The sequence below is a fragment of the Oryctolagus cuniculus genome, chromosome 4 (genome assembly GCF_964237555.1).
Source record: "Oryctolagus cuniculus chromosome 4, mOryCun1.1, whole genome shotgun sequence".
NCBI classification, from domain to species: Eukaryota; Metazoa; Chordata; class Mammalia; order Lagomorpha; family Leporidae; genus Oryctolagus; species Oryctolagus cuniculus.
In genome coordinates, this window is record NC_091435.1 from 140,868,777 (window position 1) to 140,887,336 (window position 18,560).

Consider the following 18,560-nt stretch of genomic DNA (forward strand, 5'->3'; position numbering starts at 1 on the left):
CTCGACATTCAGGAGGGAACCCACACCAGTCTGAACTTGAGACACTTGAGCTAACCCACAGCAACCTGAGCCATCACTCTGCCAGCATCTTCAGCACAAGATGACTGTTGCTTAAGCACACTACTTCAGCTCTACCGTAGCTCTGGGATGCGGAGCATGGCAGTCTGTCCCGGTTTCCTCACCCGCAAGACTTGCAATGTTTCATGTTAGCTGCAATTCTGAAAAACTTAAAACAGATAAAACGTAAAGTGGGCAGACAGCACATTGCACTTTCATCTGTGTGACTTATGTTTCAACCTAACAAATGGTTATTCTCTCATATACTTAAAGATCAATACCATAAAGCCATGGAAAACATGCACAGATGACTTGACCTTTCGATTTCTAGAGATGCCAGTCTAGCAGATAGAAGGCGCCCCCAAAGATCTGTTGTTGCAATCAACAAATGAGCCTGACACCTAACCTGAAATGGCAAAGCGCTGTTCTGCGCGTAGGAGAACCCTAAGAAAGTCATCACATTTTCATTCTGCCAAAATATACATAAAGAAAAAAACCAAAACAACCACATTTTCATGAATATATTTTAATTTTTTGAATCTTAACAATTCAAGTAAAAGTTGGCTGGATAACATAAATACAGAATAAATGCACATAATTTACAGCAATGTACATAAATCAAGAATAGCAAACCTCACATGAATGGTTAAGTTACCAACTCATTTTAAGTTGACTAATTAGCTACCACTTACAGGTCACAATCTACTCATTCACATACACTGGGGTACAGTCAAAAAGCTCATTAACACAAAAACTGAGTGAAGCGACAGTTTATCACTTCAGAAAGGACTAGCGTAAAAGTCAGCGTACAGACACATGGCAAATGTGAGGGCAGGATGGAGAAGCGACACTGAGTAGACAGAAAGCACTGGGCTTTACGCACTGTCATGCCCTCCAATTTAAATCATCCCCGAACAACTACACTGTTAGGAATGTTAAAGTCATGATCAACATCAGAGGAGAAAAAGGCTGAACTGCATGTAGCAGCCCCAAGAGTCCCTACAGTACCGAGAGCGCGGGCACGAGAGCATGTAAACAGACAGGCATCAGTGATTCTGGAAGGGTAGGGAATGGACTGACTTCTAGCACTTGAAACACCTTCAAATTCAAATCAATATGCTTGTGATTTAAAACAAATTTAAATATGCTGAAATGTTCACTATTTCTTAACAATCTAAATGCTGTTGGTTTCAACCTGCTGTCATTCCACAGTGTGCATCATGGTTTAGGAGACGGAAGTCTGGATAAATAGTCTCATGATATTCTACCAAGGTTTCAAAATGACAAATCAATTATTTATGGGCATGGGGCCCATCCAGTAGGGTTGGTTCTATTAAAATTACACAATGAGAACCATGAGCCAGCTTTGGTGGTACAGGCCCCCCCCCCCCCCCCCCCCGAATTGAAAGCACTGTATGGTATCCTGCAATCATGGGGCAAGCCCCACATTTGGACTCTGAAATGTACAAAACCGATTCTCTGAGTCACAGGTAGCAGAGGCAGCCAAAGTGGTTTCTGCTGCTGCTCCGCGCAAGGACGTTCTTTTCCAGGATCTACTGCTTTAACCTGAATGTGTTCAGTTCCATTTTCAGAGAAGATTCTACAGTAAAAGCACATTCCAATCTGAAGAGTGTTGACTACCTTACACCAGAAGTAAAGTTATCTACTAGTAGAAACAGACAAAAACAAAACATAGTCTACACTACCCAAAAAGTCCAATGCTTTGAGTTTGAGTATGCATTCTCTTTTTAAATTAAAAAAAATATATATACTCAATTTTAATTTAATTATTCACTAAAAATTTTTGCAAGAAAGATTTCCGAGGCAAACTTTAAATACCTGTTTGAATTATCCTCGTCACACAAAAAATAAACTACAGCAAGTGGTGCTCTTCTAGCTGCTGTACAAACAAGCACGGAGACTCTGTTCCTTCTAGTGCACACAGAAGAGCTTTAGAAGATGAATACGATGCACGGAAGGCCAAATTGGACTTGCTAAATACAAACAGAAATAGCATTCACGGTCATCCTGGAAGGACACTTGTTAGGAATTTGCTACAGCTCTGTAAGGTGTTCCTTCGCTGCTGGTTTTCGTATCACTCTTCACCATTCGTGGGTACTGAGATCAGCGAGAAGAGGGAGGTCTCTGCCCTACATTCAGCACAACTGAGGTGATGGGTCTTCAGAGGCAAATGGCACTGGATTCTTAGGCAGTATCAGTGGCACCCAGAAAGGTAAACACCATAGGTTGAGACTTCTCCACTTTTAAGTTAGAATCTCCTGCTTTTTTTTTCTTTTCTTTTTTTGGTATGTTCCTCACAATAAATGTCAAAGCTGAAGTTTACCATAAAAAGTAAGGAAACTCAATTTGCCTTTGGTCTCCACATGGACTGGAATATTCGTGATTCCAATTGAGCACCTCAGAAACATCCAGCTATTGGTGACTACAAGAGGTCAGGTTGAAGAAGGTAAGGGGGCACTGCACTTCACTGGTGTCAGCAACGTAAGCTGGCAATCGTGTCGGGGGCACTACAGGGCACACAGAATACTTAAGACATGTATACTGAAGGTCTCCAAAACAATATACCTAAAACCCCAAAAAAGTTAGCAACACTGTTTCTGCCCAATACACGGCTAATATTTTAAAAAATATAATTTTATCATGAAATTCTCTATTCTCATACCTCAAAACAAGGCCACAAAGTGCGTTCACAAGGAGTCATTCTGCAGATAAAGCCACTGCACAAAATGCACAGTTACGGTCTACTGAAATGAATCCCACACTGGAGTTTAATTGTAGACGTTTTATACACCAGTATAGCAACATCCATAGGCAAAGTCTTACAGAATTACAACAGATAGCTTCATAAGGGCCATATATAGAATACATTTAAAGTATTAAAAGGTACAGTTGTCTCAATAGCAAAATTTAAAAGTTATATCCTGTTAATACATTTAACCCAAACTAACTTGAATGCTATGATTTACCGTTCAGAAAATCAGCACAGAATAAATTTCTTGTCAAAAGCAGCTTGTTCTTTTGCCAAACTCTAAGTCAGTTAAGAGCATTACCCACTGAATCAGATGCAGAGGGCCCCTCATCTTTAATACTGTTACTGTCCCACATATTAGTTTTAGTATGTTATTTTTAAAATAAAAACTTGCAAGGGCCAAACAGAAAATTACCAGTTTCTCTACAAAATAATTAAAATGTAATCTACATGGGCTTGAAAACAACTCAAGGGCTCAAATTCTTAAAGTGAAAACAAGTACAGAAAAACTGAGAAGTGGTATATGTTTTCCACTTGTAATGATACTAAGGTGTGACAAATAGGTAGAAAGTCAAGTTTATATCCAGTAAGTCACTGAAAAGACTACTGCATTCATTCATGTACCATACAATTAGGGAAGATATGAGGACATGCTCAAGTCACTGAAATGGTCAAGAATCAACATTTTACTAGTTTAATTCATCTTCCCAAACCATTACCATGTGAGTTGGATACACTGGCAAACAATTTAAAATCCACATTATGCAAAAGATCAAACACTTGTAAGCTGTGGAAATCAAAATTTAATGTTAAAAATATGTAAGATATTTAGATGCTATCTCGTTGGCTGTAAAAAGTGACTGCAAAGCCAAATAACTGAACATAAAATATTGAGCAAGGTCTTCTTGGGAAAATGTGACAGTAATACCAAGGCTCTCCCTAATGTTGTTGCTTAACACTTTTACAGGAATTAATAGCCAGAAATCGGAAATTTATGACTGCCAATACTATCTTTGGATAGTTACAGTACGTGTTTAGAATATTGGAGAAGTGCGTGCTTATGGAATAAACACTATACTCTGACTGCCATAAATCAATGAAACACAACTGCATCTGGTGGACATGGTAGAGAAAATGGCAATTTTGCGTAAGGAGTGCTTTGAGAGGCATTTCCTTGGAGGCAGCCAAGGTTTTTCTTTCCCTCATTACTGAAAGATCAAGTAATGCGGTATGGTTACTTAAATTCCTACAACCAAACTTCCACTTAGGCATAGTTACATGTTCCCAAACTACTTTTCTTCCGTCCGCCACGCTGGCTTGGATACTCCATGGTCCACTGCAATCTTTTGGTCTCCCCTCTCTGGAGCAGCCCCACACTGCTATCCATTGAGTAGGTACACCACCAGTTCATAGGTGGCCATCATAATGGCTGTGTTTGGAATCTGTCTCACCAGATGAGTTGTTAGGCCACGGTAAAGAGACCCATAACCTTCTTCTTGAACAACCAAAGACAGTGTCTGAAAAAATGATCTATATTTTGTTCCCTCTTCACGTAGTCTTGTTCTTACAACTTCTGTTTGAGAAAGAAATGAAAGAAAAAAATAATTTTGTTTAAACATTACTGATATCTTTACACCATCCTAATTATAAGGAGCACATCTCATTTATCACTTCGTAAGTGTACACTCAAGATAAATGCTGATTTTTAATGTGTAGCCGATTGAAATCAGTCACATCATATTGTAATATAAATTATAATCAAAGCCATATACACTAGTCATGAAATTTTATAGGCCTCTAAAAAGTATAAAAAGATACAAAGAGACAAAAGAGAATTATCCATTGTATGCTATGTAATTAATGAGGGCGGAACTGATCTGATGAGAAAAATATGAATAAGCAGCAAAGGGAACGGAAGTGGTATCAAAGGTGAACATAGATACAGTGAGAAACAGGTAAAAAGATTTAAAAAAATAAAGTGGACAGTACACAGAGAACACAGATTAATCTATTCACAACACTCCACGTAAACCAATGTGAAATGGCAAGTGGATAAAGAAACAAACACTAGCTGCCGGCTACAAGGCCCAGCCTGGGAATCAACTAGGAAGTGGACCTTAACGATGACTCCAATTTTTCTTCATTTTAAAGGTGAGAAGTGGGAGCTGCTCAGGTTTTAATTGTACAGCTTGGATAAGATTTTAATTTCCAATTTAAAAATGTAATGACTCTTTCACTATTTTTGAAACATTTCAACAAGGTACTCTTGATGGGTCTCAAAAAGCCTAAGGCAGTCCCCAGCAAAGGCGAAAGTGTATTTGAAACTTCCCTGTCATGTTTTGAGAGTCACGCCACTTACACACTTAACTCCAAATACCTCCTTTATCAACTATACCTCTTCTCCCAATGACATCATCACACTTCAAAGTGACAAGATTGCTGTTTTTCCAAAAAAGATTTATTTATTTGAAAGGCAGAGGGACAGAGATGGAGAGATCTGCCATCTGCTGTTTCACACCCGGAATGGCCCTAATAGCCAAGGCTGGGCCAGGAACCAGGAGCTTCATCTGGGTCAATCTCATTGGGTAACAGGGGCTCAAGTACTTCCTAGGCATACCAGCAGGGAGCTGGATCATAAGTGGAGCAGCCAGGACTTGAACAGGCACTCATATGGGACTACAGCTTTGCAAGCTGACACCAGCCCCAGGACAGGATTTTTTAATTCCTCAAGCTCTATCCTTTCCTTCAGCAGGCACTGTCTTAACCCACACGGGAGGCCAGAACCTCAACAAGGTTGTGGATATGTGCTACTCTGACTTCCATTAGTGGAGCCAGCAGCCTCCTTGAAGAAACAGATGGGTAAATTCACAGTCCAACTAGGCTAATAGTTGGTTTCATAAATTACATTTTAGAGCAAATATTAATTTTCTAGTCCTATTTCATTTATCCTGATAGGATGTAAGTGGCAGGGCAGGGGCTGGGGGCAGACTATAATATTAACCAGTGTAACAAAAGTGAAGCAGATTTGGAATTAGACTCCAGTTAGGATCTGGGCTCCACTGCTGATATGACTTTGGGTTACGTTACTTAATTTTCTAAAAATTGGTTCTCAGTTTCCCATTTGAAAACAAGGACAATTCTGATTATGTTCTAGCATAGCTAGACTTAGACAAAGAAGGTTACAGGGCCAGTGCTGTGGTGCAGTGGGTTAAAACCCTGGCCTGAAGTGCCGGCATCCCATATGGACGCCGGTTCTAGTCTTGGCTGCTCCTTTTTTTTTTTTTGACAGGCAGAGTGGACAGTGAGAGAGAGAGAGAGACAGAGAGAAAGGTCTTCCTTTTGCCGTTGGTTCAACCCTCCAATGGCCGCCGCGGCCGGCGTACTGCACTGATCCGATGGCAGGAGCCAGGCGCTTCTCCTGGTCTCCCATGGGGTGCAGGGCCCAAGTACTTGGGCCATCCTCCACTGCACTCCCTGGCCACAGCAGAGAGCTGGCCTGGAAGAGGGGCAACTGGGACAGAATCTGGCGCCCCGACCGGGACTAGAACCCAGTGTGCCGGCGCCGCTAGGTGGAGGATTAGCCTAGTGAGCTGTGGCGCCGGCCTTGCTCCTCTTCTGATCCAGCTCTCTGCTATGGCCTGGGATAGCAGTAGAAGATGGCCCAAGTTATTGCGCCCCTGTACCTGCATGGGAAACCCAGAAGAAGCTCCTGGCTCCTGGCTTTGGATGGGCGCAGCTCCTGCCATTGTGGCCATCTGGGAAGTGAACCAGCAGATGGAAGACCTCTCTCTCTGTCTCTACCTCTCTCTGTAATTCCATCTTTCAAATAAATAAAATAAATCTTTAAAAAAAAAAAAAAAGGAAAAAAAACTAAAGAATAATAATGAAAGAAAGTTAAGTACTCTAGACCATGTTTATGTAAATTAGCAACAATACAATGAAAGTATTTACTATAGCCCCCATTTAAACACAAATATTTTTCAGAAACTTACTGGAAGGTCTCTAGCTGATCCAGTATGGCTGGAATTTGACTATCTGACTCTAGAGTGCACGTGTGACCACCATTATGCTACATCACAGCATACACTGCCCCTTTAATCAGCTGCATCAGCCCATTGCTAACTCAAGAATGCTGTTTTACCAGAGTTCAGTAAAAATTATAAATGCTCTAGTAAGCAAACTGGTGGCTGGCATGCGACATATTTCTTATGGAATACAATATTATTATTATGCAATTTCAGCTCTTCTCACCATGAGGGTATGCGATAGTTGTGGCACAAGTCTTTGAGGTGGCTGCAGCTAGCATCATTCCCACAAAATCTGATGCTTCCTTCACAGACTCTTCATCGTTTTCCATCATAGAGGCAGTCTTACATTCCAGCAGTTTTTGCTTTATACTTTCATAAATAACAAAGTGGATAACAGTCTCTGATATGCCAGCATAGGAAGCAGACATGCCCCTGTAAAATCCTCTAAGTCCATCTGTCTGATATACTTTGCGAACACATTCAAAAGCACCCAATCGCTTTTCCCCACGGCTCCTGAAAAGGAAAAGGGAGAAATCTTATTGACATATCATTTATATATATATATTTATGTAAATTTATAAGTAAATAAAGTAAATGAAATAGAGTAAAAATATACCAAAATGCTCTTCTTTAAATCATGAAGAAGTGAAATCAGAATTTAAAATAAATTTTTCATTTGCTTGAAAAAGCAGATAGAGCGCATAAACGAGCAAGCGTGTGTGCACACGCACTATCTTCCATCTGCTAGTTCGCTCTCTAAATGTCCAAACAGCCAGAAATGGGCCAGAACAAAGCCTGGGGCCTTGAACATGAGTGGCAGGGTCTCAAGTACCTGAGCCATCACCTGCTGCTTCCCATGATGCTTCAACAGGGAGCCAGATGAGAAAACATAGCAGCCAGGACCGAAACTGGCACTCCCGTATGTGATGTGACCATCCCAAGTGGTGGCTTAACATACTGAACCACAATACCTGCCTGCTTTACAATCACAATTTTAAGACAACATTCATATTTTCTGTCCCATCCCAAGTTGTTCATATTACACGAGTAAGATATAGTAACATTTCACTTAATGCAAAATCCACGACATACTATTATCAGTGCCAGGTCCTCCTCTGGGGTTCAAACAACAGATCAGCTAGGCACTATATGCAACTCAAAACACTGTTTTGCATAACAACAAAACAAAGTACACAATACTCCTCACACTGTATTAATGCCAGTTCTAAGTAAGTTGAATTTCCTTTGCATTTAGTAACACAAAAACTAATGATGATGGTCCTCATAAAGTAGGGAATATGATTAATTAGCTTGCTTGCCCTTGAAGAGTTAACAACTCCTTTTAGCCCTTTCCCAAAAGTGACTGGTGAATATAAATAAAACTCTCCATGAGCATATAAAAGCAATGGCTACATTAGTATTGCCAGTGAAAAGTAAATGGGGACCTGTACAGCTATCGGATTTATTCAGTATTGTTCAAGACAGTTGCCTTAGTGCTACTTAAGGGTACAGCACCTACTCTTACAGGGCACAAAACCTATTCCTACATATGCGTGTGATTTTTAGTTTGTAAAAACAAAAATTAACTACGTTATACCATGATTCCCCCAAAAAGAAATGAGTTTAAACACTACCTATGGGGAGATAAAGAGGAGTTAAAATTTGTATAACATATCAAAATAAAACCATAGCTAAAACACTTACCAGATGACTTACAGATGCCTCCAGTTTTATGAACTAATGACTGACTTTTCTGAGTATCTATTTAGTTGAAGGATCCAAGCAACCAACTCTACCTACCAGTTTCTGGTGCCACTGGTTCTCTTCCACAAGAAAGCTACGACACAAGTCTAGAAGGAAGACCTGTAGACATACCAGCCTTATTTTTGACCTTAGAGTTGTTAAGTTAGAATACTCTAATAGTCAAGCTTTACTATTACCCCACACTACCCCATTCCCCATCCCTGTACTAGCTTGTGCTACAATTTAAAGGGGCAAAAAAATTAAGAGTTTTAAGCCATGCTTTACCTAATCCCCTAGTTCTATGTTGAAACATAACTCTGAGGGCCGGCGCCGTGGCTCACTAGGCTAATCCTCCGCCTTGCGGCTCCGGCACACCGGGTTCTAGTCCCGGCTGGGGCACCGGATCCTGTCCCGGTTGCCCCTCTTCCAGGCCAGCTCTCTGCTGTGGCCAGGGAGTGCAGTGGAGGATGGCCCAGGTGCTTGGGCCCTGCACCCCAAGGGAGACCAGGATAAGAACCTGGCTCCTGCCATCGGATCAGTGCCGTGCGCCGGCCGCGGCGGCCATTGGAGGGTGAACCAATGGCAAAAGGAAGACCTTTCTCTCTGTCTCTCTCACTGTCCCTGTCCACTCTGCCTGTCAAAAAAAAACAAAAAAAAAACAAAACAAACAAAAAAAAAAAAACAAAAAACAAACTCTGATAGCTTACAATCCAATATGTGGATAGGCATCTCAAACTTGAGGTTTAGTCTTACCTATCATTTTTCAGATTTATGGCACTAAGAAACTGAGTTTTGCTACAACTGAACATTTCACTAAAAGCAGTACTGCAGATGAAACAATTAGACATTGCCAAATCTTCAAATAGCATATAACTCTACATGACAGATGTAGAAAAGATTATCTAAGCAACTGCAATTAATTGTTAATGATTTATTAGATCAGGTTTGTTTATAGCTTACAGAATACAACACTGCTTCCAAAATTCCAAAAATACAAGAACTGCATAAATGTCTGATACACAGAACCCACTCTAGACTGAAGTCTGTAACAGTTCAAAACTGTTAAAATCATTATTATAATCACTAGATAAGACCATCTCTTGGGGCTGGTGCTGTGGCACAGCGAGTTAAAGCCCTGTCCTGAAACGCCAGCATCCCATATGGGCGCCGGTTCTAGTCCTGGCTGCTCCACCTCTGATCCAGCTCTCTGCTGTGGCCTGGGAAAGCAGTAGAAGATGGCCCAAGTCCTTGGAATCCTGCATCCACGTGGGAGACCCGGAGGAAGCTCCTGGCTTCAGATTGGCATAGCTCCGGCCATTATGGCCATCTGGGGAGTGAACCAGCAGATGGAAGACCTCTCTCTCTCTGAAGCTCTACCTCTCTAACTCTTTCAAATAAATACAATAAATCTTTTAAAAAAAAAAAAAAAAAAAGCCCATCTCTCTATTTCACAGTATTACCCTTCCCCATTCCATATCCTAAGGCTAATAGGAGCTGATATGGGCAACCCTAAGCTGCACTGCTTCTGGTTTCCTCAGTTTCCAGGTTATACCAAATGCCTAGACCTTAGGACTTCTGAGTTTTATGGTCGACTGTTTCTTCTGCTTAAAATGAAAAACCAAACTTTCTTGATTATCCCATTTAAAGCTGGTCCCACTGTTTCCTTTGTTTATTTTTAGAACACAGCAGTATCTGTTTACTATAGATTTGTTGATGGATGAATCTTGGTACTCTCAAGCAATTCTAACAGATGAATCTATATATATGACTGCCACCAAACCAGGCAGCAAAAGGTTACGAGGAAAACATAGTTAGACCCCTAACACCAAAATCTTATGAAATACATTTCCAGGAAAAAATTAGCTAAATCCATAGAACTAATTTTATTTTAAAGAATCAACATACCTTGCATCAAGTTGTAACCGAGTCTTTATAAGCCAGATGGGGTTAGTTGCTGTGATCGCAGTAAAACCTAGACAAACATGTTTAAAATGAACTCCAGTAAAAATAAAGAACATAAACATTTAAAAATCATATGAATCTATAGTAAAGAATACTCAGAAATACTTAAAGGGCTAATTGATAGACGCTTTATACTTTTATTGTACAAATCCATACAACCATAAGCATTTGTCTTCACTTTCAATCTACATGAATTTTCAAATTCTGACCTTAACTAAAAGATTCTTTTAAGAACAAAATCTGACTATATACACAGTGCTCTCCCAGCCTACTCAGAATATCCTTTTGGGTGCTCTCTACTATCTAAGCCGAATTCAGAAACCCATTTCTGTAGCCAAACATACAGGAATTTTGTTTATTCTAGGGCTAAAAAGCATGCACTCTACCACAGCTACCTGGTAGTCCAATTAGTATCACAAAACCACTACATTCAAAGTGGATTCTACATAAATGGATCATTTACTGTTATTGGACATTTGGTTGATTATATAACCAAAAAGACTATTGTATAGCCCCACAGATACTTTCTAAACATGCTTACTAAAAGTTTCAGAATCAGGGTCACTACAAAGGTAAAGTTTCTGTTAGGATTAACAGGACAGATCTATTTCTTCATCTACTTAGACACATTAAAAAATCTCAAAAATGAAAAGGTTACAAATTAGAACTTTCCTCTCACTTTTATAGACACTGAATAAAGAAATTCAGAAGAGAAGCTAGCTCTGATTGACTTTAAAACTAAAGTTCTCTCTCTTCAACAACTATTAAAGAAGGCTGGCCACCCAGATGTGCCTCATGCCAGCCAGTAAATGACAACCTCTGGAGCAGTATGCTTCTAGGCGCATGCATTAGCTTTTACTTGCCATCTTCCTATTTACAGGAAAATTCCACACAAAATGCAATCTTGATGATCACGGGAATTTAGGAAGACTGTCTCATAACAGGGCTTTAAATAGACTGCATTTACATCTAAGATCAGCTACACAAACTTCATAGGACTACTTACATCAGGCTACATTTATTCAGCTGGCCTTCACATAATATGAAAACTTGCATGAAGATATGTCTAAAGATCTCAACTGTTATAATCTTTTTTATCAAATACTATTATGTCAAGCACATTAGTTTTAGAAAAGCAGACTACAATCAGCACATTTAACATGAGTAAAGTACTTTCAGGAACAAAAATACTGTGATATACTTAGGAATAATCTATTTTTAAAATTGACACATAGAACAGAACCAATTGAAAAAGCTACTACTACTGGCTTTCAAAACTAGTACAAGCGTTATCTACATATGCAAAATACTTTTACTAAACTATTTACAGAGCTGAATTTGGCCTCACAAGGTTCCTTCCCCTTCCACGATGTCAGGCAATTAGCTAACTCAAATTTTACTCCAGTGACCCCATTTATCACTGTAAAAATAGCTAGCTGTTACACAAAAGGACATCCCATTAAATGTATTCAGGAAGCAGGATAGATGGAATGAAAACTGTTTAATAACTCCTTTAACAATTTTATAACAATAGCCTCTATTTTTCTTATGTGCTTTTAATATTAATATGTAACTATAAAATTAGAATGGGACAATGATTTTAGAAGCATCAGTTAAGTACTAAAATGATACAAATTTAAAAGGTTAGGCAGACTATTAGGAACATCTGTTTCAGTGGAAGGTTCTTTTTATATATATATATATTCTTGGTAAGAGGGAAGAAAAGCATGAAGCTATCAGAGCAACTAAATATTCTTCTTACATGGCCTATTTTAATTAGAACAAAGTTATAGAGTATTATTTTTTATTCTTTTCAATCTCATTTTTTTAAATGAAAAAGTTATTTAAATTATTTTAAAGATATTTAGATTTATCTTTTAAGGCAATCAGATATCATTGCCCTGGTCAAGCCCCAATTTAAGGATTTGTATTTTTTAAAATTAGAGATTTATATTAACTTAATTTCGGGATAGTAAGATGAAAGGTTTATTAGTGAAAAGCTGCTAAGCGGAAAAAAACAACAAAATGTTCTACCTTAGTCACACTGGTTTTTTGCAATCATCTGTAGAAATTTTAAATTAAGAAAAGTATTTGCTTTTTACTCAATTTTAGAAAAAATTTTTAAAAAAGGGCTGCCTAGATAAAAATTCTCAATTAATTATGCTGTATTTGAAAAGAAGATATGTACCAATTTTTTAAAATAAAAATTCTATGTATGAAAATGTGAACTTAGTATCAAAGCTTCTGCTCATAATATTCTTCCAGGTCATAAAATTCCTTAATTTGAGGCTGGGAAAAATCCATATATATATAACTTTAAAATATTACAACAAATATTTATAAATTTACTAGGACTAAAAATCTATAAAGACCTGTACAATATAACCTGAAATTATTCTCTGTACATTATTAATAAACAATGTGGGAAGCAAACAACAGGTATTTCTCACTTAACTAAAAGACATTTCCAGGCACGAATTAACCTATGTCATAAGACATACTAAAATTTAGGTAAGTGAGAGAATGTTATCTTATCTCTATGTAGCTGTTGCTATCAATAAGCTACACTTATTATAGTTGTTCTGGCTCACCTCCCCCTAACTAGTCACTCTCTGAGGGACTACTCTAACTGCCAGCACACTACCAAGAATCTAGGCACACTCCACAGGCCCATAGTCACTGGTTCTGAATCAGTTAAAACTCTGACCCTTGACTTTTATGCTATTACTTTCTCCTAACCAAAGGCACTTTTAACAAACTCCAGTAGACATTTTAGGCTAAATTACATCTAGTAATTCAAGGAACGAAACAAACAAAAAGAAACAAAATACTACCACTAACTTAGGCAATTCGAGGTTAGCCAAAGCTGAACAACTTCCTTCTAAGACAAATACACATGAAGATATTGAGAATGATGCCCTTTGAATTTACAGATTGCTTATTACTTTTTATTATGCACTTTAAGTTTGTGGACATTCTGATAATACAACAATAACTTATACTAATATTCTGAGCATCCACTGATACATTAAAACAGACTTAAAAAGAAGATATGAGAGATCCATTTGTAGGTTAAGCATTAAGACTGCTTCATAGTGGCTTAAAGTAAAGCGCCAATCCAGTGGCAATAGTGTTAGTGGTGTGTTAGTGCTTCATTAGAAAGCCTTAACATTTTTAAATGCGATTTTCAAAGTCTTGACTTCAGAGTACATTTGATCTAAGAGCCCATTTGGTAATAAAAATCAACAAAAAACCAAATTAACAGAAAAATCTGGTTATAGCAAACTTGCCGAAAATGTTTATTTCATTAAGTGAGTGATACCTGTAGTGTTGCATTTTCACTACTTTTTATTTCAGTTAACTTCTGTAAGAACAAAATCCACCTAGCCTCCTAAGAGAAATGTTATCATTTACCTATTTTAAAACCTAATTAAAACTAAAACAGGTAAGATCCCATTTTTTTTAATCCTGCATTTATTTGGAAAGTAATGGTACAAAGATTGCTATTTTGGCAAAAAAAGCAGAAAGCCAAGAACTAACACACGAGAATGGAAAGCACTACAGTAGAATTTTAAATGTTATTGCTAAGCAAAGAGAGCTACTATTTTATCTAGAAGGAGTTAGGATGGTATGATGCCATGTACAACTGTGTATATACACTATTATCAGATTCCTTGGAGGTCAAGGCTGTTACCGCCAAGCTGAAGACCCCACGCTGCTATTACACGATGACCTGAAAGTACCCCATTCTTCCTTCTAAAAGGATTATAAAGGGATCATAATTAAATTTTTATGGAATACTCAATAATGCACACACAAATTCAGGAAATAAAAGTTCATTTCCCGCCTTCTACTAATTCCACAGCTATCATAAAATCCCAGGGTGTGTTTCTTATACTAGAGGCTGCAAGAGAGGCTCAGATCAGTACTCACGAGGTTTAAGTTAGTCCATATTTCTACAGGAAGTGACCTGCGGATGGGGAGCATGAGATGACACGATCTCACTCTTTTCTCGGGAGAAATGTACAGTAAATGCCTAAAATAGACACAGGCTTTTCTGTATCATAACAACAAGCAGTGACCTCATCAGAAACATGTGTACAAATTGAATCCCACTGGAAGGATTTGAGAAATATTTACTGTGAGATCTAACTTTAAAAAATTTTTAGGTTAAAAAAGAAAGAATGGATTATCAGAATGGGCCATAATTTTTTTTTTTAAATGCACGAGTACTGAAAATCCTGCCATCTGGAGCAGTTTCAGAGTCCAAATACTTACCTAAAAGAAGATCAACCTTGCCTTAAAGAAAAAATGCTAACCTTGTCAAATGGAAATCTAAGAAAATGTTTAGAGGGGGTTATCACCTCATTTTCCTACCATTATTATCTATCATGATCAAAGAGTTGAAAGCACAATTTTCTATCTTTGAACAATCACCCTACTTAGTAAATCTTAAAAAAAATTTCAACAGAATATTCAAATAACTTCATTTTGGAACTATTTATAATTTGTTTTTATAAAATAAAGCATATGTTGCTACAATAGTACCTTTCACCTTTTGCACTATGGCCAGTAATATTGCACATCCATACTTATGGAATATTTTGGATTATTTTGTATTTAATTTCTTGTATTCTACAAAACAAAAAAACAGGAAGAATGTTTACACATAAACACACAAAACATCTGTCCAACCATCCATTTGGCTGAATGAACTGCCATGGACAAATAAAATAATTTAAAAATATTTTATATATGCATGACAAAATTTGTATTTAATAAATAAAGCTTAACCTTTAATAGTGAACCTTATGTCAAATAGAAAAATATATCTTGAAAAATAATAGAGCATGCCATAAGCAAATAAAACCCACTAGGTATGTAGGAAACAATAACCACTTACATTACTGGTGTTTTAAGAATTGAGCATAACTGTATGAATATATAATCTAATAAAACTGGAATGCACTTCCTTTACATTTATAATATGTATATAAAAGGACGTAAGTGCCAGATAAGACAACCTTTAAAATTTAGGAATTACATAAAGAAGAAACATAATACAATTTTTTTTGTATACACACAAGTGTCTAGGTGTATACTGAGGGATAGTCAAGTTCATTTAAACAAAATACACAAGCAAAACGCAGAAATCCTCAACAGGATATGTAGGAGGCAACAGGGAAGTAAAACTAAGAGTCAACATCACTTAATAGGATTAACTATTCTTCACAACTAGGGACTTTTTTTTAATGCATGAAAATTTACAGCTAAATTTTAGAGGCTTACAAATTCTAACAGTAATCACTTGTAACACTACAAAACATGAGAGAAAGTCCTACTTTAAATAAACTGTCCCTTGAGTTTTTTGGCATCTAAAACTAAATACTTGAATTCATATGAATAAAGTAAAAACAAAATTGAATTGAGAGGTTACTTGAAATTAAAATTATAGTAATTTGATATCTGTGCTACTGGTGTGGCAAAATCTTACAGGTGGTATCATTTTCTGGTATATTTCAGTGGAGTTTTGGTATTAAAGTGACAAGGTTAGCATTTTTTTGTTGTTGTTGTTGAATAGCCAGTGAGAAAATAATTTTTCACATGACTATCTCTAAGTACTTTATACTCCCAAATCATTCATTTTTAGACTTCTAAAAAAAGATCCTGAAGAAAAACCAGAGCAGTCTGGTTTAGATTATTTCAAGAATGAAGGGCAAAAGTCTACCTGAATGAGTCTGCACTGAACCATTCAGTTTCATCAACCATGTAGTATGTACAAAACTGCCAAGCTAAATGTGAATGCTCATGAACAGTGCAAGGAAGCTCTGAAAGCACGTTCTCAGATTAAAACTGCAAACAAATGAAAAAAGTATTTTCATATTAAACAGTAAGTGCGCAGTGCAATCATCTCTGAACATGTATAAGACTCAAAGTTTATCGAAATTCAAGGAATTAAAGTTGGACAATAGTTACGAATGTACAGATAAAAGCAAACTATTAGCTAACATTTGCACACATTTGAGAAAAAAACTGCAAAATGAAAATTCTACTGAGACTTTTTGCAAACAAACAGAATAATAAATTCTGATGAGATATTCTAATGAAGTAAGGGCTTTAAGACATTTGGAACTTCTAAATTTGTAATACTGAAAAAATATTCTGTTTAAAATGATTGCTCATCACTTTCTTGATTTCAATTTATTCAGAAAAGAAAAGATTTCTTATATAATTTTGAGGGGTTAAAAATAAAAAAACATAAATATTGGTAATCCAAAAATATATTTTTAAAGAATCTAACATACTGGTTAAAGGTTTGTCATAAGCTACTAACTTTTACCTGATACTCACTCAAGATTATAAGGTAAAAATGACAGCTTCAACATCTGTAAAAAGGACAGTAAAAAAAAATCTAGCTAGATAATCTCTATGGCACCAAATGAAAGAACTAATTCTCAAAACTCAAATCTATGTAAACCAACTTACTTGTTCCATGAATAAGATAACAGAGATTTAATATAAATTATATAACTTGCTCCAAATCTCCTTAATAAATGAGAGTATTTCACTATCCTGATCTTTGAAGTTGTCCTTTCCAGCTTTAAAACCTCAAAGTGTCAACAGTTATTAAATATAAAAGGCTTGGAAACAACTTTTAAGGTATATGCTAGAGATCCATAGTATCGGTTATCACACGAACATTTTATAAATTCATATTTCATAAAACAGTTGTTTTAAATATGTGGTTCAAATTGATCCAATTTATTTCTAAACTGAAAATTTTTAACAGTTTAAGGCACTCATTACTAAGCACACAGTTGACCAGAAAACTGCAAAGAATTTTCTATTGTAAACAAAGTTCAAGGCTTTGTTTAACATGCATGGCAGCAAATGATTCCAGAACTGCATTGGCCAAACCAATCCCTCACAGTGTATCTTCAAGGTAGTGCAGAGACCTGGGACTAATTATTTTAATGCAGAATCATTTATACTCATCAGTGATGATAAAAGAGCTTCTGGAAACATTTCTTTAGCAAGCATGTATACATAGCCAGTGTCAAAATTTTAGGTGCTATGTGGTCTGATTTGCGTGGAATGACAACCAGATTTTTACACATTATTGAAACTCTGAATTATTAGTAACATATCACTCACAAAAAATTCAGCATTTGAGCACAGGACAAAATGAATACATTACCAAGAATTGCCGGCACATTTCAGACAGAAGCCAAAACATGCGCAAAAAGGGAAAAGGCACTAACAGAAAATTGAGGAGAAAAGAGTAAATTACAGTTTCATGACTTATGCTGTAATTATGGTTGGATTCTTAAAACTTAAAAGTGATCACTAGATATTCACTGGACTACACAAGGCAATATAAATATTATCACTTAAACTCCTAATTACAGAAATCCCACTTAGCAGAATTTATATATACCTAATCAAATTTGTTTTACAGTAATAAATGTAGAAATCATCTTTGCAAATGTTAATCAATGAAACCACATTAACGATCTTAACTATACAATATGAACTCATCACAATTCAATATTAAATCTCTAGGTTTCAAAAAATTTTTGTTTTTTTAATATTATACTTTCATACCTGCCATTGCAGCTGAAATCATGTGTACCTGCGTAGAATCAGGATCAAATACACCATTCAACTTTTCCTTGCAGTTTGAATAAGCAGCAAAGTATATTGCTCTAAAATAAAGATTTGAATTTATCAATGAGTATGTGGCTTAATCTAATTGCAAATTTTTCATAATTTTAACATAGAGAAATCCCAAAACAAATTTTACCTACATTCTCATGGAATATCAGATTAATTTAATTTTCTCAGTGAGAATACTGAAGTAGTTTTTTTCTATCATCTAGTTAAAAAAAGGCACTTCAATATTAAGTTCCTAGTGTCCACCCTCAAACAGAATCCCATCCCCACCACTCTGGTGACCACAAGGCAACAGACTAACCGAAGCACAAACTGTGTAACGTTTT

At 36.7% G+C, this 18,560-nt stretch overlaps 1 protein-coding gene across 2 annotated transcripts in view; it reads right to left on the reverse strand.

Moving 5' to 3' along the window:
* Positions 1–567: 567 nt before the first annotated feature.
* SLC25A36 (solute carrier family 25 member 36) overlaps positions 568–18,560 on the reverse strand; it is a 40,151-nt gene continuing 22,158 nt past the window's right edge. For both annotated transcript variants that reach the window (XM_008266251.4, XM_070072742.1), the window contains exons 4-7: positions 18,166–18,266; positions 10,504–10,570; positions 7,079–7,368; positions 568–4,400 (exon numbers count right to left, since the gene is read on the reverse strand). In XM_008266251.4, the coding sequence (XP_008264473.1) occupies positions 4,207–4,400; positions 7,079–7,368; positions 10,504–10,570; positions 18,166–18,266 (652 nt within the window). In that variant the 3' untranslated portion in view covers positions 568–4,206. The remainder of the gene's footprint in view (positions 4,401–7,078; positions 7,369–10,503; positions 10,571–18,165; positions 18,267–18,560) is intronic.